The 25,716-nt window shown below is 38.5% G+C and overlaps 6 protein-coding genes across 7 annotated transcripts; 1 reads left to right on the top strand and 5 right to left on the bottom strand.

Annotated features, from left to right (window-relative positions):
• Positions 1 to 186: 186 nt before the first annotated feature.
• LOC149036153 (uncharacterized) lies at positions 187 to 1,893 on the bottom strand. The gene is made up of 2 exons (XM_089189910.1): positions 1,859 to 1,893; positions 187 to 1,684 (listed from the first exon to the last, which is right to left on the bottom strand). Exons 1-2 carry the CDS (start codon positions 1,891 to 1,893, stop codon positions 709 to 711), a joined length of 1,011 nt encoding a protein of 336 aa, XP_089046036.1. The 3' UTR covers positions 187 to 708.
• Positions 1,894 to 2,596: 703 nt separating this feature from the next.
• Positions 2,597 to 8,480, bottom strand: LOC149036154 (uncharacterized). 2 transcript variants are annotated; one of them, XM_089188755.1, is made up of 5 exons: positions 8,139 to 8,480; positions 7,155 to 7,247; positions 3,905 to 3,959; positions 3,600 to 3,738; positions 2,597 to 3,244 (listed from the first exon to the last, which is right to left on the bottom strand). In XM_089188755.1, exons 1-5 carry the CDS (start codon positions 8,356 to 8,358, stop codon positions 2,762 to 2,764), a joined length of 990 nt encoding a protein of 329 aa, XP_089044881.1. In that variant the 5' UTR covers positions 8,359 to 8,480; the 3' UTR covers positions 2,597 to 2,761. The 2 variants fall into 2 exon arrangements, with proteins under 2 accessions (XP_089044881.1, XP_089044880.1); XM_089188754.1 differs by having other exon boundaries at positions 7,155 to 7,206; positions 8,017 to 8,480.
• Positions 8,481 to 10,729: 2,249 nt separating this feature from the next.
• Positions 10,730 to 13,491, top strand: LOC113673356 (neuropeptide FF receptor 1-like). Its single transcript, XM_027189749.2, has one exon. It carries the CDS (start codon positions 11,606 to 11,608, stop codon positions 12,527 to 12,529), a length of 924 nt encoding a protein of 307 aa, XP_027045550.2. The 5' UTR covers positions 10,730 to 11,605; the 3' UTR covers positions 12,530 to 13,491.
• Positions 13,492 to 15,720: 2,229 nt separating this feature from the next.
• Positions 15,721 to 17,312, bottom strand: LOC113673350 (uncharacterized). Its single transcript, XM_027189747.2, has 3 exons — positions 17,014 to 17,312; positions 16,674 to 16,781; positions 15,721 to 15,985 (listed from the first exon to the last, which is right to left on the bottom strand). The coding sequence occupies exons 1-3, from the start codon at positions 17,101 to 17,103 to the stop codon at positions 15,827 to 15,829; spliced, it is 357 nt and encodes a 118-aa protein (XP_027045548.2). The 5' UTR covers positions 17,104 to 17,312; the 3' UTR covers positions 15,721 to 15,826.
• An 845-nt stretch (positions 17,313 to 18,157) lies between these two features.
• LOC113673349 (uncharacterized) lies at positions 18,158 to 19,421 on the bottom strand. The gene is made up of 3 exons (XM_027189746.2): positions 19,205 to 19,421; positions 18,693 to 18,809; positions 18,158 to 18,434 (listed from the first exon to the last, which is right to left on the bottom strand). The coding sequence occupies exons 1-3, from the start codon at positions 19,328 to 19,330 to the stop codon at positions 18,279 to 18,281; spliced, it is 399 nt and encodes a 132-aa protein (XP_027045547.2). The 5' UTR covers positions 19,331 to 19,421; the 3' UTR covers positions 18,158 to 18,278.
• Positions 19,422 to 22,839: 3,418 nt separating this feature from the next.
• LOC149036155 (uncharacterized) lies at positions 22,840 to 24,811 on the bottom strand. Its single transcript, XM_089188764.1, has 3 exons — positions 24,575 to 24,811; positions 23,891 to 23,998; positions 22,840 to 23,050 (listed from the first exon to the last, which is right to left on the bottom strand). The coding sequence occupies exons 1-3, from the start codon at positions 24,716 to 24,718 to the stop codon at positions 22,925 to 22,927; spliced, it is 378 nt and encodes a 125-aa protein (XP_089044890.1). The 5' UTR covers positions 24,719 to 24,811; the 3' UTR covers positions 22,840 to 22,924.
• Between the last annotated feature and the right edge of the window lie 905 nt (positions 24,812 to 25,716).

Below are 25,716 nucleotides of genomic sequence, written 5' to 3' on the forward strand. Positions count from 1 at the left end.
AAAAGTGTTCATTAGGACCTACTAAACATGAAAAGTTTTGGTGCCAGCTTTGCAACTTGCTCAGACGGCTTTTAAGGGGGGTTAAATTCTGATCCATGAAATCTAGCATGGAAACGAGGCTAAAACACATAATTCCTCATAACTTTGTTAATAACAGACGAAAATACACCAGACTTGCTCACATGATTGGGCATGATCCTCCCTGTTGGTTTATGTTGATTAACATAGGTCACGTGACCTTACGCATGAAAGCGAGGCTGAAACACATAATTCACTATAAATTTGTCCAAAAAAATCCTTATCATGCCAAACTTGCTCACCTTAGTCAGTTAGACATCTTGCATCGATTGGTGCCACTTTGTAGTGTCACGTGACCCCATACATGGAAACGAGGCTGGATATATCTGGTAGCATCGTGTAGGATGGCATTTGTCCTGCCAAATGTATTAACAACTACTAGGCAGATACATATCTGGTTATCCGATTTCAGATATAAAAACTTCAACTAATCATTGTCCTATGGCCCATAGCACAGGGACAAGACGGATAAAGCAAATACTGCGGAGGCTCCATTTGAGAATTTATCTTGTACACATAATCAATAATTTTGCCAACTTATGATACTGGTTCCATGTATTCATTTTCGCATGTATATTGGAACAAGGGCAGAAAATGAAAATAGCGACCACTGCTGTTTTATACATACAGTCATGAAAGTATTACTGAATATCTATATACATTGTTCTGTTGTCCATTCCTATGGAATTTCCTGTTCGACTTCGTCTTCATCATACTCATCATCACTTTCAGCATACTCGTTCTGGCAATCTTCAGAGCACAGACAGAGATCAGTACAGACAAGTCCGGCTTTTTGACACCGACAACGGTTGTTAGAGCAAGGGACTTGGCGCACTTGCATCGGACAAGCTGTATAATTGCCTCTGGAGCTGGTGGAAGATTTTTCATGACTGGTACCCACTTTCCATCTTCATCTTGCCATCCATAGCCTTCTGGTGAGGGCAACACCGGGTTTGCTACATGATCGTTGTTCCAAACAAGAAGCTGGTAGTGCGCTCTCAGTATGGCTTGATGGAGAGCAGCTTGTGTGGGCGGCAACCTCTCAGACTCAGCTTGATTTTTCTTAAAGAGGGACCATCTGAGGGCTTTGACAGTTTTGATGTCTGTCTTTGGTTGGTACATCCGACAAACCAGCTGTTCCACTCCACGTCTTGTGCCGTCATCTGGCTGTTCCCCACAACCGAGGTTAGCAAGAGCTTGCAAGATAGGAGTGCTGGTGTTATCAAACTCATCCCAACAAATGGCTTTTTCCTTTCCAGAGAAACTCCCAGTAACATCTGCTCCGGTCAACGCATGAAACGCTGGCAGCGCAGCCGTCTTAGTGGGCCCAAGGGCGTCTGCGATTGACTTCAAGTTGATAACTCTACGACTACTGCCGGTTCCAGTAACAAAGCAAGGGTTGGAGCACAAATCTGGATACCGTCGGAGAGCCAAAACAAGAACATCAGTGTCAGGAGAATATATAGATAGTTGGGTAGCACCTTGAGCAGAGGCATCCAGAGCATGTAAAATAATCTTCGTGTCGGCTTCTTCTTGTGTACTTCGTAAATGCCTGACGTCTCTGTGCGTTGCCTCACATTCCGTTCCCCATGCCACAACGACTTGTCTCCCATTGCGAAATAGGATTGTAGAAATCGCTCATAATAAAGTCATATAAGCCACACGAAATACATAATCATTGCAGCTTTTTAGCTTTTATTTTTTTCATTCAAATGCTATACATACAGCATTAATATGAATTACAATGAGTCAACGTTATTGTCCTGGATGATGTGTTCACCTTTGGCGTGTTTTGCAATCCAGCCTCATTTCCATGTATGGGGTCACGTGACACTACAAAGTGGCACCAATCGATGCAAGATGTCTAACTGACTAAGGTGAGCAAGTTTGGCATGATAAGGATTTTTTTTGACAAATTTATAGTAAATTATGTGTTTCAGCCTCGCTTTCATGCGTAAGGTCACGTGACCTATGTAAATTAGCATAAACCAACAGGGAGGATCATGCCCAATCATGTGAGCAAGTCTGGTGTATTTTTGTCTGTTATTAACAAAGTTATGAGGAATTATGTGTTTTAGCCTCGTTTTCACGCTGGATTTCATGGGTCAGAATTTAACCCCCCCCTTAAAAGCCGTCTGAGCAAGTGGCAAAGCTGGCACCAAAACTTTTCATGTTTAGTAGGACCTAATGAACACTTTTACACTAGGTGCTTGCTTTCAGCACGAACTTCACACGGGACCTTATTTTATGACATTTGCTCCCAGACTGTTACGCAAAAAAGTCACAGTAACCCTTTTTGCAATAGATCAATACCAAATTTGAAGGTAACAATTGCAAAATAGTTATGTAAGACTAAGGCTTCGATACGTTGATAAGAGTTCGAAAAATGGTACCAGTCTCCTTCGTCTTCTGTCTGTTAGACGGTCTGAGTGACTCGCTGTCAAAGAAGATAGCGAGAGCGAGTGACCAGACTGACCAAACCGTTTCTTAGAATTATTCTAATATTTATAAAGATGTGTGCACTGCGACATAATTTTTATCAGGAAATTCTTACAATAGCTTCTTACTAGAATTTTAGGAACTTGCTTGGATGTTATACCTAAAGCAATAACAACGTTTCCACACAATGCACATGCACCTTTGGCGCCACCCCAAACCACTCCTTCTCGATTACACCCTTGTTTCACTGCACAAAGATGTAACCAAATGCTGAAAGATGCTTTATTCCAAATACACCGTTTCCTTTATAATTTCCACATGTATAATTTCCAGTGGAACCAAATCCGATTAGACTTGAAAGCGATGAGTTTCCTGCTACCACTCCGACCCTGACTCTTTGGTTTCCTATGCTAGGATTGAATCCTTGTTTCGGACAAAATTTTTCCAGAGACGAATTCGGCATCAACGACAGCCACTTCTCTAGGGTAAGGTTCGTGTGCCTGGGTTGACCATCAGCGATCAAGCTGTGGAGGCTATGCACGTGCCCGGTATAAACTAGTACCCAGCTTATTGCTTTTCCTGTCTTCATGCCCAAACACAACTTGGTCAGTGAAGTGGTCCAGTAAGCTGAGGATAAAGCTTCATTGGTATCCAGTCCTTGAAGAGCTGAGGACGGTTCGTATGAATTTACACTACTCCAGTAAGGAGAGTCATAACGGAAAGTGTCCTGTGCGGCAAAATCATTTTTTAATTATTAACAAAATACTTGAACAACCATTAATTTTGTCTTCAAAATCGATGAGGAGAGAAGGATCTGAGTCTAGATGAGAGATCAATGTGGCAGCTGTGATGCATGATCACTTTTTAATATGACACAACCGTAAAAGAATTTCTTCTTTTCTTAAATGGGGTACTCGTCCGTTTTTTTTCCCCTCTGAGGGCTCAATGCTATGTTGGTATAAAGCAAAAATCCTTTTCTAGGATGTTTGAGAAAACAGAAATAGAGTTCCCTTTCCCCCTTTGTTTGTTTGTTTGCTTGTCTGTTTTCTGTTTATTCGCGTGTTTTTATACTTCTATATCACCTTAGTGCCATCAATCTTCATTACTAGTGTCCAGCCCCCAACTCCACATGTAGGAATTTCAGACATATGACAATAGACCTCCTCGCCTGCGCCAGTCTCTCCGAACGGAAAAATGGAGTAACGGCCATTTTTCGTCAACCTATGGCACAGGATAGGTACTGATAAAAACAGTTAAACTGATTACAAGCTACAGGCCGTTAAATGCATGTGACACTGGTCAAAGTCTTACCTCAGCGCAGATGGTATATTGCAATCTTGGATGAATACTCTACAATCATTATCAACCTATGTTTTTATCGTGTTACCTTCCAGTGTTGTAGATTTCTTTGCAAGAAAGAGGAGGCGGGTAATAGAATGTGCCTGAAATGTAAATTTCCAACGTATCAAGAAAAGCTGGTCAAATTCAAAGACAATGCCCTTTGTTTAGTATCTCAAATATCCATAAAAGGATATCTTGAAACAATAGCTTTAGAGCCAAACAATGGCTTATTAATTCACGAGGGAAATTCAAACTCGCTGCCATTACAATAGCAAAATTCACGAGGTAAATTCAAACATAGCCGATTACTGCACGAGCGCGAAATTTGAATATTTAGCGAAAGCGCGTGTATGTCAAATCTTACCCTGGGGAGGAGTAGGGAGTTACTTTTTGTTCAAGGTCACTTGCTACTCAGGGAGGGTTGGTCAAGACACAGAATGTCGCAACTGAGAGACTGACAAAGAGTGATGAAACCAAATGAAATTTGTGTGAATGGTCACGAATGAAACTTGTTTGAATTGCAAGCCCGGTTTTCTACGTGATGTTTTGTGGCATATTGGCGGAGAGAAATAATTATATAGATCTCCCTGACTGCGACTATCAAGGGATGATGGAGTTCTTGCGATACATTTAAACCAAGGAAGTTGGCTTCAATGGGGACAATATTTTGCAGTTACTCTATTTGGCAGAGAAATACATGATTCCCTCGCTGACCAACCGCTGCATTTTATTTTTGCGTGAGCATCTGGATTCAAGTAACATCTTTTGTGTCTTGAAACACTCCAAGTTAATTGAAAATAAGTCTCTCTGGCGCTCTTGCTGCAAATTTATAGATAAAGAAGCCAAAGATGTTTTGGAAGCAAGCGAGTTCTTCGAAATGGACCGATCAGACTTGATTGAATTGGTTCTCTGTGAATTAAACAAAAACGAAAATTAGAAACTATGATCATCAAATGAAACGAACGATGATAAAATAAACCACGGTATTGTTATGGAAAAGAATGTAAATTCCAAACGATGTAATAAAACTGAAATACATCCTCAAATGTAACCTCGGCTGATATTTGTCAACGTACCATTCTTCCTTTGCTCTTGGTGACTCCTTTCACGGCTAAATGTCACAAATAAGTAACTCAGATCGATCGGCCAGGTCTTCCTTGCTTGGCAAAGAGCGGGTTTCTCGCCAATTCCCGACCACTGGCAGCGTGGACACTTGGAATGATCGTAGTGCAACTTTCTCTGATTGCGAACCGGATGGTTATGGGCTGCTGTCGACTAACAACACATCTGGTGGTGGTGCGGAACGCTCGTTCGGACCATCCATCAGGCAGAAGGTTGTCGAGGTCCTCGGCCGTTACATCAAACCTTCTCCTATCACGACTCAGACCACTAAACAGGTCGTCAAAGTCCTCTAGATCCATGGGAACTCTGATGGTGGTGCGTCGAATGTATCCCTTTTCTGGGGCGGTTCGAACGGAGAGCTTCTGTCCAATCTCACCGACGAGATAATCGATCATTTCTTTTCCTGAAAAAAGACCAAGAGAAACGTTTAGTCTCGAACAAACTAGCCTTCAAGCAAAGTAAATTCGTTCCTGTTGTAATCTACTCACCTTTAAGTGAAGATCGCGCATAGTTCTTCATTGCGCTGTTGCAATCGTCTTCCTGCACCCAAGTATCGTCCTTGCTTCCGAAACCCTTCCATCTCACCCGATACTCTTTACGTCCGTCAACGGAACGCACAGCCAGAATTTTTGCGACTTCGTAGTACTTCGACATTTTTTTCGCAATAACGAGATCTAACTTTGACAAAGCTCACTTAATGATCACTGAAAAATAGCTGTCTTTATGGCCACGCACTGAAAGAACATAAAATTATCATACGGCAACAATAGTAACGTTAATTATGCGATTTTCTATTGTCGACAAAAAGGAAGGCAGAGCAGTTTAAAACTATCACCTCTTTGTTAAATGCCGCGCACGCCGCCAGAGTTTTCACTGGAAGACTAAAGTAGAACGACTGAACCCGCAAATATCACTGATTTTTTTAGTCCAGCCATTTAACTCGGCGTTATTCTTAACTCCTAAGAAGTATTTTCCCAAACGCCAATTCTTTCTTCTATTTTGTTTTACGTTACGACTAAAACTAGGTAGTTTTAAAACTATCACCTCTTTGTTAAAAGCCGCGCGCGCCGCCAGTGTTTTCACTGCAAGACTAAATTAGAACATTAACCTTTAAAGATCATTTTAAATACAACATCTTAAGTTGAGCGTTTTTTAATTCCTAAGTGGTATTTTCCCCAGCACAAAATTTTCTTCTTCTTTCTTTACGTTACGAGAGTGAAAGCGTGATAGTATTAAGACTAGCGCTTAAGACTAGCGCTTCTTTGATAAGAGAAACAAAACTCTTGACTAAGTGAAACCATCGATAAAAGCTTCATCGTTTTGCGGCGTTGTGCTGCGCGCTATTATCAACTGATCCAAAGTACAGTATAAAGAATTCAGCATTTCCAGGTATCTTGTTTGGGGTTAATAACAATAGTGAATTGTTGCTTTTTTTCCTCTCGTCCTCTTGCCGAGTATAGTTCGTGAATGTTGTTAACAACAAAGCATCCTTATTGTGTTAATAAATTTATAATCAACTGGTTCGCTGATGAAAAAAATATACTGAGAGACCAAGCATAGTGAAGGGCATTTTCTCCCTTGGGTACCCCTGTGTGAACAGCACGCTTATGAGCAACTTTTCCAACCCCTCTCCCCAAGTGCCGCTAATTTGACACGCCGACAATTTTGCGACGATTTGAAATTTATCTTCGTCGAGTTTCGGCACAATTTCCTCAGCGCAACAAACAACAAAAGGCTTTTGTTTGAACTTGTGAAGTCGAATTTAACCCACAACAATGGCCCATTTCTTGATACGAATACATTTTCAAATTTAGAGCTTCTGAGACACACACTATTCACTTATCAATCAGTCGACTTAAAACTAATTTACATAAGTTTTTACTAGACCCAGCTGGTTGAAATTTTTCCGGCAAAGGGCGTTAACAGGACAAAAAAATTAGATGTAAAACGATGCACTTATTTAGTGAAACACACTAATATTTAACTTCCATTCTTTGGTTTGTATCTTATTTTATCATAATTTTTGACATTTCCCAAACTTATTTCCAATAAACAAACGGTTATTACATATGGTTCTCATTTTTGGAAACAATTTAGTCATATTTCGGTGAGGTACGATCGTTGAAATAGCGTAGGCACTTTCCACATTACCCTTTCAAACAGGTTACGCTTACCAGCGGGTTCCTCTTCAAATTTTCGTTCATCAAAATTGAAATTGTGGCCAAGCTGAAACATCAGGAAAACGTCATAAGATGTTTGCTGTATAACTATTGTAAGAAAAAAAATTCAAGGCAAGAAGTTTTCCTAACGACATAATATAATGTTTCTTTACGGTTAATCAAAGTACTTGTAGTTGCATACGGCATTAGAACGTAAGTGAAAGGAGTGGACCACAGGGAGGTATCTACATTATCAATTATTGTCATACTAGAGGGAGTTTCCTCTCACGATTGGACCCCCCCCCCCCCCCCGCTTTTCTTCCTTTGGTAATTGTGGGGGAGGATTCCATCGAATGGAACAAAATGGCTGTCTGTGTTTTTGTAGGACGTTTGAAATACTCTTTTGGGTATTGCACTTTCTCAACAATTGTTTTAGATTGTCCTTAACTTTTTAGAAACCACATTTCCCTGTGAATAATTCTCTAGAAGAAAGACCAACGCATCCCCTTCGATGGAAATCAGCCTGTTATCATTTGTTTCCATAATGTTGAAATAAAGGATTCTACCTGCTTCATTTTTGATTATGCAGTCAGAAAAATTTTTAACAACGCAGTTATATCGTTAATTCAGGATTGATTTACGTAAGGAAAAAAACTGACACTACCTTTGGTCAAAATTATTCTAGCTTGTAGGTCAAAGAAAGTAAATAAGAAGTGAATTTCTTACTATCAATATACTTATAGCTTAGCTGTCATAGAGCTGAGTTTTTATCTCGTGGGGATGTGTTTCATTCATAAACTTACGACTAAAAAAAAAACGAACCCACATAGAAAGCCCTTTCATAAAATGACATGCATTAGAGATTTTTACGGTATACCTTAGTAAAAAAGACAGAATTTCCTTCTCCTGGGATAACATCTTCGTGGTGTTTGTTCACTATGCGATGACTGCAATCGTCAATCTCTAAGAAGCAAGATCCACTCTGTTGGTTATAAATACCTTTCAAGCAGCCGCGTCGTCTGTTACAGAGAGCCACGCATTCCGTCTCATCTACAGAACTATGCACTTCGAGTGACCTGTCTACTTTAGAAGCTTCAATGATTATCGAGAAATACGAAGAAGTTCCTTCCAGATTACTTTCAAGCGCCAACGAAGTTATGAGGAAAACGTAAACAAAAAGAAAGTGAACAATCGTTGTTTTCGGAGGATTTCCAGACATCTTAGCCGATTTTTTTGTTTCCACTTGAATCCTTCTTTGAACCAACAAGTTTCAGTTTGCCTGGGGAAACCTACAGCTGCAATAGAGAGAAAGTATTTCCCCTTCCTATTACAGCTGTCAAAACGTCTTAGTCTCAACTTAGTTGGAGACACGAACTTGTCAGAGTCTAGTTTTTTTTCGCGACGCATACAACTGAAGCAGACGGTATATCAAAGTGGTGGCATTTAAAAACGAATCAGTCGACAATTAATTCCCCACATCCAATTCAGAGTTGTATACGTTATATTTCAATCTGTTGGTGTCGTGTCGGAACCAACAAGTTTCAGTTTGCCTAGGGAAAACTACAGCTGCAATAGAGAGAAAGTATTTCCCCTTCCTATTACAATTGTCAAAACGTCTTAGTCTCAACTTAGTTGGAGACACGAACTTGTCAGAGACTAGTTTTTTTTCGCGACGCATACAACTGAAGCAGACGGTATATCAAAGCGGTAGCATTTAAAAACGAATCAGTCGACAATTAATTTCCCACATTCAATTCAGAGTCGTATACGTTATATTTCAATCTGTTGGTGTCGTGTCGGAATAGGAATGCTCAGTACCTGTTTTCACGAAAGTAATGAAGTAAGATTTACTTGCAAATGCAAAATTGTAACAGTTTGTTTATTCAACCAAGTGGATTATAGAAGTCCCCCTTTGAAAAATGTTTACCAAAAAACCCTTTTAAATGATATCTCATAGGGAAGTTCTTGTCTATAGTAAATTGTTTGCCATACAATCAGACTGATCGCCTCTAAACCAATATGCTGGTCATGGAAGCATTTGATGGTACAACCTCTTTAAATATTTTCATTTCTTTCTTTTTTTATCTTCTTTTCTTTCCTTTTTTTTGGCAGGGAGGGACTTGGGCAACCTTAAAAGATAATTTTTAAAGCTGAACACTGATATTAGAGTTTCCCTCGAAACATATTAAGGGAAACTTCATCGTGATTTGCGCATACTTACCTAACTTGAGAGACGACGACGAGACGACGCGAGCATCCTAATCATTTTATCAGCGTGTTCTTCACTCGGACAGAGATGTCTCTGATAATAGGAATAGTTATCAGTCTGATGCCATACGGACAACTCACTACCACTTTACAGAATATAGAGGCTGATAAGAATCCATAATTTTATATTGGACTTAATTCGCTATCTAACTATTGAATCTTATCATTACTATATATCTGTCTAATCGCTTTTGCACAAGGTTTCTCATCCCAGTTCTCTTTTTCTACAAGTAAAAAAAAAACATTTCGTTGTAGATACAATTCTGATGTCTGTTTTCCTTTTAAAGACTAATCGCACAGTCCTTCCAAGAAATGTATTCTAATAGCGTGAAGAATATGAACAAGAAGAGATAAAGCCAGAAAGGATGAAACAAGATAAAGTATTGAAAGTGGACGAATAAATGGCATTTTATCGAATAGCACAACAACGAGATAGACATTCCAGTCCTTGGCTAAAACTGCGATTCATTCTCGTCCGTTTTGTTCAAAGTCATTTTTAATTTCAAATTTCTGACAGCATTTTTTGAGTTAAAGCATTATTGTACAAATTTTCTCCAAATTGACATGTTTGAAAGGGTTTTAGACATTCTGCTGACTTTATGCCAATAAGTGAAGATTATCGTCGTTTTTCCGAGTAATTGGAAACTCGGTACTTTTAAAGTAATTGCTTTTGTGTCACTCAAAGTGGAGAAGTTAATAGCTTTAATATCAATAACTGAGTGAAAGATTTTTACCTTTTTGTTATCGCGTATAAGATTATCATGCGAAGTGGAAAATGATTGAGCTCGGTCAGCGCACTAAGTACCAATCACGGATGATTATCCACGTGATATACTTTTCGGGATTGTGACCGTCATTCAGTGATTCTTGGTCTTGAGGAGGAGAACTTACTTTCTTGTAGGTGCTCAGAAGAGGCGTTAAAGTTGCTGATCACCGAGAAGGAAAAAGCACAATTCTCCACGTAACATATTTACATAAAGAAAACTTTTGGGCTTCCTGTTTTTGAGCCTCCTGCTATTCCGAAAAATATTCGAAAGGAAGAAAAGTAATCTTATTAGATGTAGAACTATAGACATAAAATTCGTGTCAGGATATTGATATAGAGAACATGGGTTATTTTCCCTTAAACCAAACAAAGATTTTCATTTTATTAAGATTTAGATTCAGACTAATTAATCTCTTTTTTTAGGGTAAATTACGATGTCGAGAATCGAATTGTGGCAAAAGAACAAGAACGTTTTGTTCTCTTTATTTCAGAGATGCTTGACTCTGTTCAATAATTAGACATCCCCTAATATGAAATGTCGCTTGCCTGTTTCGTTTTATTTCTCTTTAATTAGTTACTCGACAACAAAGAGTTTTACCTGCCAAACTGACATTTAGATTTTTGTTTGTAATTACCTTGTACAAATGCTAATCACCAATCGTTGTAAACAAAGGAAAGTCTCGTTTTTTCATTAAATTTTTCTAAACACCGATGAAATTCTGAATTTGGCGTAAAACTATCGGTGGTTTCGCGGAAGCGCAAGTTTACGTGAAAAACTGTAATGTCGCGCGCGCGAAGCATTTGTCAAGTAAACAACTTCCCACTGAAAATTCTGTATCAATCAGAAATCATTTTAAATCCAACAAACCCTCGGATATTTAAAGAAATAAAAACCTGCTGCGTTCATGATCTTCGAACACGATTAAAAGGTCTTCCCACGTCTGTATGACGAAAGCTTGTATTTCGCATCGTCATCAAACAGACCCTTGTTTGGAATTAAAAAGAGGGAGTATAATGCCTCCCCAGGGCTAATTACCTGGGCGGGAACATTGCACATAGAATTATTGATTGTTACCTTATGCCCGCGTTATAGGTTCGCGTATAAGAAAAATATTTATTTTCCGTGAATTATATACGAGTTCAATTTGTGCTTATTGGTTCGGTGGCCATGGTTTGACAACTGACGTGAGATGACAGATCAGGTTTCTCAAAATGAATATTCTTACAATTGTTGATCAGCCTTCACTCAAAAATTTAATTTTTCTCAGCACGATTATAATTGAAAATAACTAATGTCGGTCGACAAAAGTATAGAAGAGACGACGAGAAAGTAAAGTCACTTAAGTTAATCCGCAAACGTTGGAAGGAGAGTGTAGATGTGATTTTACTGAGGTTATGCCAACCCGCCTTAGTTACGACCTGATATCTGACGATGGAAATGCAGGCCAAAACTTATATCAGAGTGGCAGTCTATGCAGCGATTTTCATCGTGGGAGTTTTGGGTAACTTGCTTACTATTATTGTTATTTTTCGTCGGAGACAGAACATGTCCGCATATCAGATATTAGTCCTGAACTTGGCGATATCAGACTTTCTTTTCCTTACCTCCCTTCTACCTTTGACAACCTACGAATTGTTTGGGGTCATCGCAAAGTCCGAGATTTACTGCCGATTTCTTTGGCCAATGTACACAATCTTCTACCTCCTGAGCATATTTACTATCACCTCCATGGCGCTTCAACGTTGTCGTTCGATTGTCTTCCCTCACCGGCCGAAACTGAGACAACAAAAGGCGTTTGCTTGGGTGGCCGCCATTTGGTTTGCAGCGTTCATTATCGTCTTACCCCTTGCTATCGTGACAACGTCTGTCCCACCTGGTAAATGCCACGAAAACTGGCCGAGCTCTCGTCACAGACAGGCATACACCTTAGCACTTTTCCTCTTACAGTATTTAATACCCTTAGTGATCATTACCATCGTGTACGCTAGAATCGCACTTTCCCTACTTCATTTTGGTGACTTCAGGCGCAACGATAGTTTTGCAACCGAGGAACAGCGCGCGGCGGAGGCAAGAAGGATTAAGAGAAGAAATCAGGCCATCAGGACATTAGCAGCCGTTGTCATTTTGTTCGCCATTTGCCTTTTTCCTGGGCAAATAGCCTGGCTGTTGTTTGACTTTGGAAACGGTGGAAAAAGTCAGGAAAAGGCTATCGATACTCTTCTTAATTTCTCAGACGTGCTGGATAATTTCCACGCCTGCGTCAATCCCATTATTTATTGCCTGTTAAGCACGCGGTATCGCAAGGAATATTTCAGATGTTTGCTTTATTTATTTCGTAAAAGTGGGGGAAATTAGCTGGACATTAGACCTAGGGGAAGGTTTAAACCAAGTCTAATCGTATAAATAAACAAGGAAAAATTTAAATAAAAGGTGAAAAAACGAGATAAAAAAAAAGTAACGGGCGAGATTAAAAATCTCTCTTTTTAAGAACAACTGTATGGTGTAATGCTTTTCTACATGTCGTTATACTGTTTACACATTTAACATTTACGGAGGTGTAAAAAAAAAAAATTTTAGGTTAAAGGCCCTCAAAAAAATAACAAGTACGCTATTTAAAAATGCACGTTCCTCTTGAGCTAGCCAGCTGAATATTCAACTTTGAATTAAAGAGAAACGCAGATAATGCGTTTTTGACAGAGATCACTCGGCACACAGGATGTTGAAATTAAATTTTCGCGGCATTTATTACCAAGCTATACCTTTAATATACGTAATTTTGACGTGGTGAAAATTAATTGTACGCTAACCGTCATATGTACTCGCTTGTCTATCCTCTATAAGCTATTTGCAAACAAAAAGGTTGCTGAAAGTTAGCCATTAAAAAAGCTTTAGCCGGTAAGAGAAGCTTTGTACACATTTAGCTATTAGCTAAGGTTTATGTTTCATAAATGGTCTGTAAAAAGGATCCGTTTCTTAGCAAAAACAACAATCTTCCGAGGATATCGTCGGTTAATAGAAAGCAGTCGTAACATAAATGTATCTATCTTCCAAACTTTACACCCGCATTTCCACAAAGGTAAAAAACAAGCCTTTAAGATTGAGAGAGGTGCTTTACTCTCGTTGAGAAGTTGTCTTGTTTCCTCTTATTATTAAGGATTGATTAATCCATTAGTGTAAAAGAAGAACCGTTTGTGCTAGTTACTCTCAATAAGTCAAGTTCAGGACTAAGCAATGTAAATAGACGGATCTTTATTGCATGATTCAAGCGTCAAGAAAAATATGGAAATTCAAAAGGATAATAAAATTATCTAAACACACAGTCACGAAAAGCAGTTCTTGTTCTGATATGAAGTAGAATTCATAATGATTTGCCAGGTATGGCTTTTATGCATCCAATCTTACAATCAAGTCCAACTGAAAGCCTCGATTCAACCTAATTTTGTAGAAGTTCAAAATAAATTCTTCTCTCCAGAAAAAAATACGAAGAAGGAAAAAGGGGTGGAAGGCGAATTCATTCGAATCAGCTACTTTCTGAGTTATTTCCTTAGTGTTATTCTCTCTTTAATATCGTCATGGAAACAAAGGAATGGGAAAATATAAACGCTATTGAAGGGAGAACGCTTAAAAAAAGACAATGATCGAAAAAACGTTAAAATTGCTCAGAAACTTCCCAACGGGTTGCTCTCAACAAGCACTATTCATCCAAGCGATGTCCCAATTCAAGGAAAATAGTTTGCGCAAAAACTTGGGTGAAAGAAGCAATCTTACAAAGGGATACTGAGCCTATGATAACATGTTGTACTAGTTTTGGGACTTGGTCTTAGTTTTTCAGGAGTTTCTTGTCACAGCCCCCTCTAAATACCATATGTCGTAGCAACATCTGCACATCCTACACTTTTTGCGGGGGCAAGTGCGTCTCCATAAAGAAACTAACCGTCCGTCTGTAACTATTTGTACAAACCTTAAGCTTGTTTGGTGAGAGGTATGTGCTACTTAAGTATCGTTTCATGATCATTGTTTCTTAAGGAGGTTGATGGAGTCTTCGCTTCGTTTCAAATTCATTCCTCTCCACCTCAGTGGCAAGATAACCCTTTGAAATGAAACATGTTCACCCACCTCCTCCAGTTCGCGCCCAAAAATTTCAACTCATTCCGTTAAGGTAGAACTTTCCTTTTCTATCGAAATCATAGTGTATGACGATAAACCCGCGTTTTATAAAGTGAATTTGTCAGCTTCAACAGCAGAGGCTTCTCTAACCAATATTTATATGAAATTAACGCTTTTGCGTCAATTTCTATCATATAAAAACAAAACGCAACCATCATGTATTCCAAAGTGGATTGTCGCCCATCTTTTGCAAATATATTTAACCAGGTGGTAAGTCTGAATAAAGCGGAAGACAAAGAAAACCATTTTATAAAACATTTCAACAATTGGTCGCTTCAACGAAGCATTTAAGTGTCATATTTTCCCAATTTTCAAATATATATATTTCTCAGCTTTAGTCGCAATGTGTATAACATTAGGGAAGAACACTATCTGGAATAATCTGAGCATTTTTTCCCGAATGAAGTCGGCTTTTGGAGGAAACTGACGCTGCGTGGGAATCTACCAAATCGTTGAATGCTAGTAGAATGTGAATAGCTCCTATATATTTGATTGCAATGAAATAGATCGATATATTTCTATCACTCGCTTTTGTATCTCGTTCAGTTTTGCCGTTTGCAAGTACCTATATCGTAAAATAGTTAATAACAATACACTGGGGTTTATTCCTATATAGAAGAAAAATCGTAGCAATCTGACTGTTCGTCTCTGCTTGACACGGGGATCTTTTAGGTGAAGTTGTTTCATATTCTTATGATTGTTTCAATTAAGAAATTGAATTTGTAATACTTACCCAAACAAACACAGTCCTCTGCGGTCACAGAGGTCTGCATCGTTAATTTTGTACTGAAATGTTTTCAAGGTGTTTGCGAAAAGCGAAATGTTTAGTCTAAACGCTGGTCGGATCAATATCAGTATCTGGGCAACTGGCCACTTACCCACCCCCCCCCCTAACTAAACAACAGTTAATTGACAACAAGTTAAGATTAATGTTGAGTTAGGGGAGGGGTAGGTGGGCAGTTGCTCAGATACTGATATTGATCCGGCTGGTCATTACAACAGCCTACAAACACAGAATGGGTCCCCACGATCCTTTTATTGATTCATATTTGTAGAAGGAAAAATTGACAATAAAGAAAACCTGCGTTTCCACGCGAAGAGTGTGATAAGCGTGTTTAAGTTATTCCCATGTGAATGTATGAGTGACAGTTTCACGCAAAAACAATACGCAAATAAAGGGAATTGTCAATAACATCAATAATCAACAGGTCTTCATCTTGGACAAAAAATCTAAGAGACTTCTTTCCTTCAGACCCCTGGCTGATTTATGTAACTGCCATCGAATGACACTAATTGTTTAACGGGAACTCAATGACAGCGGCGGATCAAATCACTGCATCGCAGTGAAAAGGTATTGAATAAATAATTCAGAATATATCTTCGTATTGAATACCCTTTATTAAATATCTTGACAGATTCCGAACAACAAAAGTTGGTTCAAGGTGCCCGATTGGGCTGACGTCCATGTGAGTCCATTATGTAAGACTACATGTAAAGGTCTCCAGAACCAGGCTCCTCTGTAGGTGGAGGTGGACGGACACATTTGAAGCGCCTGCGGTGATGAGGATGTCTTTCCCCTGCCGGGGTGGGACGGCCGACGCGTTTACACACCAGTCCATCTCGACAACCGTGGTGACAGAGATACTATTATAGAAGATACAATGTCAACAACATGTTGTACTGACGCACACTCAAAGTTATTGCCGTAAAGTTGATCGCTGTTGCCAATTTCATGTTTAATTTGTTTGATTTGGTGAACCCTCGTAACGGAGATCTCAAAAACTAATCTTAAATTCGGCCCCGTTGTCAACAAACCCAGATGACCATTACCGTATTATGTTTGCCCCTAGCCTGTAACAATTTTAAGCCACACGCGTACGTTGCGTCATAAAAAGAATTGCTCCTCTCCCTCAGACCTTCTTCCAGTATTATGTGCTCGTTTGTCTCTTTTGTTGTAATGATCATTAATTTGCTGACAAAAGACCGGAGGACATTGGTATGAGTCGGGGAGGATAAGAAAGCCAAAATTCAACTCTTAGGCTAAGAAAGGTGTCGCTACTCTTTTGTTCGTCTTACGCCTTAAATATCAAATTTACATTTCAAGAAAACCGGAAGAAGCCCTTGGGAGCAGCTATACTCGGGTTGGTCAGCGAAGTTTTCTTGATCAAACCCGCTTATATATAATTAGTTGCCACAATCAAAGAAACAAAAAAGCATGAAAAAGAAGCTAGAAATAGTTGTTTTTGTTTTCAACTCGTGAAGATAGTAGCTGAGGGTTAGAGGAAATTGTAAAGGTCTTTCGTTTAATAAGAGCACAAATACGTGAACTCACAGCAGGCGGCTTCTTGCGACAAGGCTGTCCCAGTCCTCTCTGTTGAAAGCATTCATACCAATACCAGACTATCCTGCAGCATTCTCCAACTTTACACTTTTTCTTACACTGTGATGTGAGAACATTGTGTCGTCAGTGTAAATTATGAGAGATTTCAATCTAGAACAGAGAGTCTTCCGACAACTTTTTTTTCCAATTTGGAAATCTTTATCGAATAAAACTTTTTCCGAGCATTTTTCTCATAGGGCTTAAGTATATTTTTACTTTTAATTTTCGAGTTTTACTACCTCATCATAGACAAAAATATGTTTACAACGTAATTAAAAAAATTGAAAAATACCTTGCGCATTCGATAGTCATTTTCTTCTCCAAAAGATTCTACAACTAAAGCGACCACCAGACAAAAACCAAACAACACTGCCGACTTCATTTCGCTTAAACGGCAGGATCCTGAGTCGATACACTGACGTTTTTGTCTAGGATAGAACAATTCTCAATAGCATTTCCTATTTAAGTCCAGCTCTTTACCTTTTCAACAAAACTGATGGAAAAGAAAGAATAGCTTTGGAGGGTGGCTTTGGAGTATTCAAAATATCTGTCGTGATTTGAATCAAATGATTTATTTTAAAACTACAATGGCATTGGTGCTTCCAAGAAGTTTACTAATTTAGATTGTTGATTCAAAAAAAAGATTTGTTTCTCCCTTTCTCTTTCTACAGTATACCAAGGTTCATTCAATGGGCTCTAAAGGTCTTTAAACAGCTGACGACTGATAATAAAAGTTCATTGTGAGCAATTTAGTGTCTGTGTAGGTTGACTGTCATCTCACTCTACTTTGGTATTGGCTTATTATATAGCGTGATTATCTCAGATTTTTGCTTCAATCATTCTTCAAAAGTCTGATTTGTTCTATTTTTTGAGAGACGTCTAAACATGCCCTTTGTTTTATTCATGGATAAACTGGCACCTGAGGCAGGTGTGGATACAAGCTTCTTTTCGATTTCTGGCTTTTGATTAGTTAATGACGCTAGCAAATTCGTTGAATTCATTCTTATTCTCTGTCATATCAAATCTCGCCATAGTGCGTCTCGCCTTGGACAATGCAAAGCGTTCTTCATATTTTTCGGTATTGTTTCATGAGCAAATGATGAAAACATGTTCCTAAAGTTTCTCTGTACTTTTTTATTGAATTGCTGTCGTTAAGCAGCTTCTTTGAATGGAAGCACACCAATGAGGGCGATATGAACGTGTGCAGTAACTGTTCGTTATTATGAGTCTAGTATAAATAGATCGATTCGCTTAGGGAGCGGGTGAGAATTCCTAGGTACGTGTAATCGGAGTCGTGCTTTCTTTGTTAGGGACTCCGCTTTTCAGGAATCACATTCTAGAACAAATTCCTCAAAAGCACAATCAAAAGTCGCACTTCACACATTTCGCAAATCATATCACGCATCGCAATCATGTCAAGCACCATGCATCATGTATCAGTTCACACACTTTTTATTGATCGTCCAGACAGTTTACTAATCTACATGTTCAATTGTAATTATATCATTTCGACTTGTATTACAACATGTGTCACATGCATTTTCTGGTATCCTTCCCTTAGTCGTCTACATCCCCAGAGCCTGGTTCCTCAGTGGGTGGGAGCGGACGAATACACTTGCCCCAATTATAGTGATGAGGATGACGAAAATCAAGGTCTCCACATTTTACACACTCCAGACCATCTGCACAACCGTAATGACAGTTTCCGCTAGACTGAAGAAAAAGGAAAATAAGATGCCAGAAATGAATTAAACTATGTGATATTTATTTGGTTGTCTTTATGAAACTTGAGAGAGTTTCTATGATTTACTTTGCTGCAAGTGCAATGGAAAATCATTTAAGGATTTTATTTTTGTTGTTATTGCCTCAGATTTCTTTTGTTCTAAGTGTTTTCATCGACTGTTAGCAAAATTTGGTAGTGGAAGTATTAGCTTTCAATCATGATCGACGAAAAAAGTGAAACACACTTACAGTTTTCAGAAGGCATGTTTGATTTTCTGTCCTCTGTTTAAAGCACCTGCGTTTCCAAAACCAGTACCAGTACAATCTGCAACATTCTCCAGCTTTGCAGTCTTCATTTTTTTGGCACTGAATATGGAGGAAAGGCATTAGTCCCTTAGTGACACCTACTTCATACTCGCTTACTGGAAACGATATATTGAAGGGTTCGCAACTATTGAACCTGGTCCATACTTTGTAAATTTGAGAACTCGTGCATTTGCTTCAAGTGAACTTGAACTGGACTGTCCCAAATAAATATGATCATTGTATTCACAGTTCGTTTTGATGTGTACTTTTGAGAAAAGTGGTGTTCGAAAAGCCTTGAGGGCAAAGAGATATGCGCTCAAAGTAACAAGAACATGAAAAAAAGAAATCTGTTTTCCACCTCCATTTTTCAAAGAGTTATATATAGCTTATCGCATTAAGCACGAAAAAAATGCTGTACATTTTTACGATTGGTACATTTTAAGTTGATGACTTACGCGGCGCAAATGATGACGCGCATAATTTTCCTCTGCGTCTTCTAAATATTCATCTTCTACAAAACTGGGTTCAGCTGCAACAAAGACGATAGTCATGCAAAGCGTTAAGAATAACAACAGTTTCATGTTGTTAGCGTGTTAAGGATCACAAGCTTCTGTTAGACCCTAAAACTAAGCTGTGTGTTTTTATTTCTTCGATTAAAGCTGTTTTATCACAAACGCAAATAAAAAGACAACAAACGTCTTGGCTCGCAAAGAAAGAGCCAGGTGTCAAAACAGTGAAGCGTCAATCTTATTCAAACACTGCCAAACATTAGTTTTATCTAACTGAAAAAGTTAATTAAAACGGAATCATTAAAGAGGAAAACGGAATTAAAAAGAGGAGCACAGCCATTTTAAATTATGCACAGCATTTCATTTATGTTAGAATTTGAGAACGTACTCCAGAAAGGTAACATCATGTCATCGGTTGCATTTCAAAAAAGCTTGCTGTCCTCTCGATTTCGTCTTCAATTCAGTACTTTATAAAAGACCTTTAATCAGCTGACCCATAGGGGCACAAAAGTGTTTTTGTTCACGTGTTCAGAATATTTAAAGGTTGGATTCACATCTGAGCCAGCTGAGGGTGTTTTTCTTTTCTTCAAAATCTTATTCATGTTAGGGATGACGTTGCGGTTGCCTCACTGATGCAATGTGCAATGGCGCATCCAAGGCCAATAACAGGGCATGTGGCGTCGAAAGATCTTTCTTTACCGGCCTTAAATTTATCTAGATTTCCGCCTAGTCATAAAGATTCTCTTTTTTCTTTTAGACAAAATAACACGGTCGAATTTCAGAGGAAGCACATGATTCAGAAGGGGTAAAATCAATTTCCTTTCCCCCTAGAAAAATTCTGAGGATATTAGGCGTGATGAGCTCTACTAAGTGAGCTCACGAGGTTTTGAGCAATAGGCTATTGCTTTTGAAAAGGACACCTTAACCCTGTAACCCCTAAGAATGACCAGCGTCTAATTTCTCCTTACAATATCACCCCTTGAATCACACATTGAGGTCGTGGGAATAAAGGAAATGATCACCAACTAAAGAAGCTCCTGATTGTTCAACAAATTCTCCTTGTTAGCACCTGAGAAAATGTATAGAGAACAGTAAAGAGATAATGCATAATGATGATAGGGTGTAAAGGGCTAAAACACTTTTGCTAATTGAGACGAAAACAAGAGAAGTAAAAATAAACCAATAGGGAACGAAGATGGTTGACCCTTTGCACCAATATATCAGAATGCATATTCTCCAAACTGTCCTCTATGCATTTCCTTGGATGCTGATGACGAGAATTCGTAAGAGTATCTTAAGTTGGTGATCGATATCTCTGCTCTCCTGACCACAATGTGTGATTCAGGAGTGAGTTTTTAAGAAGAAATAAGATGCCTGTCACTCTAGAGGATTTAGATTGAAGTAGATTAACAAGGACTGAAACTGACGAAACTAATAAATTCTGTTAGTTTTTGCAAAATTCACAAACTCTGACGTGTTACTGCGTAATTACGAACATACGACACTTACATAAATCACACGTAAAGACAGCATTGGGCTAAGGGAAAAGAAGAAAAAATCACGCACAAAGTCTCTTCAACGAGTATTTCCCACAACTGATTATAAAAATCGCGAAACCCAAACCCAAACCCTAAGCAAAGTAAAACATATGTACTATATTTTAGTCCTATCATGCGACTTGCAGAGTGACCTTCGACTTGCCGGATAATTAAAGTAAAAGGCGCACTTATCGATTGATTGTTTTGTAAACCTCAACCACCAAATTGTGATCGGTTCCTATATCTTGTTGTTGGTCAAACCAGTTCAATGCTTCAACTTCTTGATTTTCTTTCCTGGCGGAATCCACTTCAGACATAACGCGTGTACGACAGTACTGGTTTGCGGTAGTGCGTACTCTTGACTTATTATAGAAGTTTGCAAGGGTCTAGTTGTACTTACAGAGCGAGGATGACAGAGGCACCAGGAGAAACCTAGCTTTTCAAAACAGCACCCTTTTTAACAGTCTGCATTGCTGGAACATCGCTGGAAATTAAACAGTAGAATAGATTCAAGGACATGTTTAGTCCTGGATGATGTCCATGCAATAAACAGAGGCAGGTGGCGATACACCAGTCACAATGTAGACCATGTAATGAAATCGCTTTCGTAAATAGCACATATATAAAAAGAGTAGGATTTAACATAGTTAATTTTATTAGAAGCTCTGTATTTGTTGGTTAGAAAATCAAGCAATATCTTGGGTCAGTTTCACTGTTTAAATTTTGTGGTTAATAAAAAGTCGGCCTTGTAGTTTTAAGATAATTCTTTATATCAACACAAAACCTTTGACGTCAACTGGAAGGAGTTGAAAATGACAGTTTATTACTGTGCTGAGAAGTGATCCAGAGTGTAAAACCTCCTTAAGAGGACAAGTTTACTTACTTTTAAATATGACTATGGTTACAAAAATTATTTGTCTTCTTGTTACCAAGCCGAAGCGAAACCTTTAAGTTAGTTACTTTTACAGCCAAACTTTGCCAACAGAGGGCACTTACCTTCTTTTTAAAAGATCAAAAGCGCTTATAATTTTGAACCTCGTCTTCCAGAAAGTTTTCTTCCGTACACGAATAAACTAAGAAGGCAAACGCTGGGCACAGAAGCAAAAACAAGTCAAATTTCGTGTCGTCGCTTCTGACACCAAACCGCTCTCCAACTGACGCACTCGCGATGAAACACTAACGAGCAAAAACGACTTGTCATCTGGCTCTTCCCTTATTACAAGACTCCCGATCAAAGAACAGCTTTTATGAGATAGCAACCATGTCGTTGATTTTGATTTGATCGCGAGTTCATGCGATCGGGGTCCATAGTTTGGATGCAAAGTCTCAGTTCAGTTCTTTCAAATATCATATGGTCTTACCTTGCCTTTATTTTGACAAATGCATACCAAGGTTCCTAGATCCCTGAAGTATTTCATGGTCTTCGCACCCGTGTAACCCGAAATATTTAACTACTGACTCCCCCCTCTTGGTTATACACAAATCCTTGTAAGTAGGTAAAGAGAATTTAATTTATATCAAGATAACTTTGTCGACGCTTAACGCATCAGTGCTGTGATGATGTATTGAGATTGTGTTGATGACTTTCACCCCTGAGAACAAAAGCAGCAAACGAATAGCTACAGCTGCTGATATAGTCTCAGTTAATTTGGATGGCTGACGCATTTGGCGGTAAGAAATTCACAAGGTAATTTCGCATTTAAATTTCATTTCCGTTTCTACACTTTTAAATGGATATAATTTTTTATATTTCTTCCCCAAAGATTGGCAACTCTAAAAAGAACAAACGGTTCATATTGCACCTTTCATTTCCTGCTCGATATTGTTTTCATGTTATATTGAAAACAAATTCCACCAAAAATGAATTCAGTGTTTGCAGGTGAACAAACACTTGGTATTGCTTAAATTTACTGGTTGTCACCTTGACATGGATTCTTTTTTGAGGTCAAGGAGAAATGACACAAATCAATTCTCACTGACATGAATTCCCCACACGGTATTGCGTGTGCGGCCTTTTTGAATAAAGAGAAGGTACACAATTCATGCATTCATGACTGTTTATTTAACGCTGAACAACTTATAATCTCTTGAACAGTCAAAAATCGTGTTTCTCTTCACTATGGTTAATTCACATATCCACATCATCAGGATCAGGACCTGCTCCCTCTGGTTGAGCGCATTTGTAGACACTGAACTGACCAATTCCAAAACTCTTTTTACATTCCAATCCTTCCTGGCATTTCCAAAAGCAGTTCTGTTTCAAGGTAAAACAATTGAGTCGGTTATTCAAACAAAGTTTAGACGTTATTTAACAAAATGGCGTTCTAAACTATCTTCAATCTAGCTGAATTTTTTATTTGAACATATATTTTTGTTAACAGTGTTCAGAGTGCCAAAAGCTGGCAGCTGAAGGACATTTTTTAAATGAAAACAACCCTTTTACAGAGAATAAATAAGGCCCACCGCTTGCGTAAAACCACAGTTTGTATTAGACCGCGTGTAACCAGCCCAATGTGTTAAATAGGCTTGAGAGGGTAGGGTCTGATTTTATTGGTGCACACCGGTTTATAGTGCTTATTTGAACATATCAGCACCAATAGCATGTAACTTTTTTCGGGAAGGTGGCATTGTTCTTGACCCTTTTCACCGTAACATCAGAATGCATATTCTCCATACTGTTCTCTATACATTTCCTTAAGTGGTGACAAGGAGAATTTTATTCACAATCAAGAACTTTTTTTAGTTGATGATCATTTTCTTTTTTCTCATGACCCTAATGTGTGATTCAGGGGTGATATTGTAAGGAGAAATTAGATGCTGGTCACTCTTAGAGATTAAAGGGTTAAGGTGTGTTTTAGAGCGCATTTCGATGGGGTATAATAAAGTGTTGTAGGTGGATTATTACTATCAGTTTTTTACTAGTTACAATATGCGGCAAGTTTTAAGATTTCAATCTACAAACGGTCATTTCAAAAATAAAATCTATGGGACGAAACATAGTCTGCACCACTAAATCGGAAATTCAAAAGCTAATGAACTTCAAACTCTATCACCGCAAGACTATTTAGGCTTGAAGGAGTCGTACACTACTTACAGAGGAAGGATGGCAGATCCTGCCCTCTCCCTTTCTTGCCAAGCACTTGGTGTAACCGAATTTTTGGAAACAGCACTGACCAGTCGAACAGTCTGCATCGGTGGAACACTAAAAATCAACAGACGTCAAGGGTTTTATGAGGGTTATTATAATTAGCCGGAGCTGGCACAGCTCTTAAAAATATTGACTGAGACAATACTTTTCATACAGCGAAAAGCGAAAACAAAAGCTGAACGAAGAAAAGCTTGTGTTAGTTGTCGTACTTTCGCGGGTATTATAAAACTTGTAGATCGACAAGAATCAACAGAAATAACCAGCGGGTTTCCTTTCAAGAGAAGTAAAAACTTAATAGGAGGAAGCGTTTTATTTCATTCCGGCTCAACGACTATAATAGCGGGTCACCTTTCAAAGGCTCTCAAATTTCTCGTTAGTTCATTTTAAATTTTGTAACTTACAATTCTTGATATCAAGAAGACAAAAGAAAGCTATTTAGCCTGGGTTTAGCATGGTTATTGTGTAAACTACTTTGAAAAAACTTGCTGCGGTCTCCTCAACATATCTTTCTATATGTGATGTGATAAACGTTTTCTTCTTTTCAAAAAACTTTCACCCGTTCTTTTAACCTAATTAATAACTTGTTACCTTGACTTGCTAGAGTGAACGTTGCTCACAGATAACACTTACCCTCTTTTTGAAAAGAAAGCGTTTGTTATTTTCAGCTTCATCTTTCAAAAAGTCGTCCTCCAGAAAACTTAAATCTTCATCTCTCAAGGAATTAACCACGAATGCAAATGCCAGGCAAAGAACCAAGGACAAAGCGAGCTTCATGTTGCTTTCAGTTGCTATTACAGGAATCACTGTGAGTGAAGATATTATGCGAAGCCCTTCCTTAAATAGACCTGACTGCCTTTAAAGCAAGAGAATATCAACTATTGATATTCTCTTGTTTTACAGCTGATCAATTGGAAATCGAAACATCATTAACGAAATATGAAGTGGCTCGGTATCACCGATGTGTCAAAACGATGTGTTATGCAATTAATTTTGAATTATTGACTTTCCCTTTATTCATGAGGATCAGCCAAGGAATAGTTTTATGAAAAAGCAAATATGACAGGAGCGCTCTTAAATTAAGTTTTATTTGATGAAGAGTTTAACGATAAGGGCCGGGATGCGGAAAACCCTTATCTTATAAACGTGATCCGATCGCGAAATACATATCATCACTTAAAAAAAACCCACCCGTCAATTATTTTAGGCTGCCTTGAATCGGCGGTAAAGAGAAGCAAATAAATAAACATTGAAAACGATAGTAAAGGCCGAGTTAATTTGGGTGGTCAGGTGGTAGCAGATTTAAGAGACAAGGTACAATTAAAAAAAAAAAAACATTTTATCAATGCATTTCAGTTTCTTTGTCGTCAGTTGTCAGAAACTGAATTCAGTGTTTGTGGGTTACCAAACGCCAAATATCGTTCTCCAGTAAATAACCAAATGGTGTTTTTCAACTCATAAAGTTCTCATGTTTGACTTTAAGCCTGTGAGATTGTCTGGAAGAACGGTACTTAGCCCGAGTAAAGCTTAGATGGTAGAGGTGCCTGTAGAGAGTAGTGATCAGGTTTGAACAATTTTTTTTTTAGAAAAAAAAGATCGTATGCTATTTGTAACTACAGATGATTTGAGAAATCATAGTCCAAATGATAGATGTTTCAATCCTAGTGCGTGGCGAAACTATTCGATGGAATTATTAAAGAGGATGACTGCTGCTTGATCCTTTCTTTATAGAGGATTGAATGGCTGAATATATCTAAGTCATCTATAGCACTTTA

Source organism: Pocillopora damicornis, chromosome 12 (genome assembly GCF_964200805.1).
Source record: "Pocillopora damicornis chromosome 12, jaPocDami1.2, whole genome shotgun sequence".
NCBI lineage: Eukaryota > Metazoa > Cnidaria > Anthozoa > Scleractinia > Pocilloporidae > Pocillopora > Pocillopora damicornis.

Excerpts from the sequence above, each read along its gene's own strand:
- LOC113673349 (XM_027189746.2), bottom strand. The coding sequence starts at position 19,330 with ATGAAACTGTTGTTATTCTTAACGCTTTGCATGACTATCGTCTTTGTT. Across the intron at positions 18,810-19,204 it reads CGCGTCATCATTTGCGCCGC|TGCCAAAAAAATGAAGACTG; the intron begins GTAAGTCATCAA and ends CTCCATATTCAG. Across the intron at positions 18,435-18,692 it reads AAACATGCCTTCTGAAAACT|TCTAGCGGAAACTGTCATTA; the intron begins GTAAGTGTGTTT and ends CTTTTTCTTCAG.
- LOC113673350 (XM_027189747.2), bottom strand. The coding sequence starts at position 17,103 with ATGAAGTCGGCAGTGTTGTTTGGTTTTTGTCTGGTGGTCGCTTTAGTT. Across the intron at positions 16,782-17,013 it reads ATGACTATCGAATGCGCAAG|TGTAAGAAAAAGTGTAAAGT; the intron begins GTATTTTTCAAT and ends CTCACATCACAG. Across the intron at positions 15,986-16,673 it reads GTCGCAAGAAGCCGCCTGCT|TATCTCTGTCACCACGGTTG; the intron begins GTGAGTTCACGT and ends CTTCTATAATAG.
- LOC149036155 (XM_089188764.1), bottom strand. The coding sequence starts at position 24,718 with ATGAAGCTCGCTTTGTCCTTGGTTCTTTGCCTGGCATTTGCATTCGTG. Across the intron at positions 23,999-24,574 it reads GCTTTCTTTTCAAAAAGAGG|TGTTCCACCGATGCAGACTG; the intron begins GTAAGTGTTATC and ends GTTGATTTTTAG. Across the intron at positions 23,051-23,890 it reads GGATCTGCCATCCTTCCTCT|AACTGCTTTTGGAAATGCCA; the intron begins GTAAGTAGTGTA and ends ACCTTGAAACAG.
- LOC149036154 (XM_089188754.1), bottom strand. The coding sequence starts at position 8,358 with ATGTCTGGAAATCCTCCGAAAACAACGATTGTTCACTTTCTTTTTGTT. Across the intron at positions 7,207-8,016 it reads ATTCTGTCTTTTTTACTAAG|CTTGGCCACAATTTCAATTT; the intron begins GTATACCGTAAA and ends CTGATGTTTCAG. Across the intron at positions 3,960-7,154 it reads ATTTGAAGAGGAACCCGCTG|GCACATTCTATTACCCGCCT; the intron begins GTAAGCGTAACC and ends TTTACATTTCAG.
- LOC149036153 (XM_089189910.1), bottom strand. The coding sequence starts at position 1,893 with ATGGAAATGAGGCTGGATTGCAAAACACGCCAAAG. Across the intron at positions 1,685-1,858 it reads GATTGCAAAACACGCCAAAG|ACAAGTCGTTGTGGCATGGG; the intron begins GTGAACACATCA and ends TCGCAATGGGAG.
- LOC113673356 (XM_027189749.2), top strand. The coding sequence starts at position 11,606 with ATGGAAATGCAGGCCAAAACTTATATCAGAGTGGCAGTCTATGCAGCG.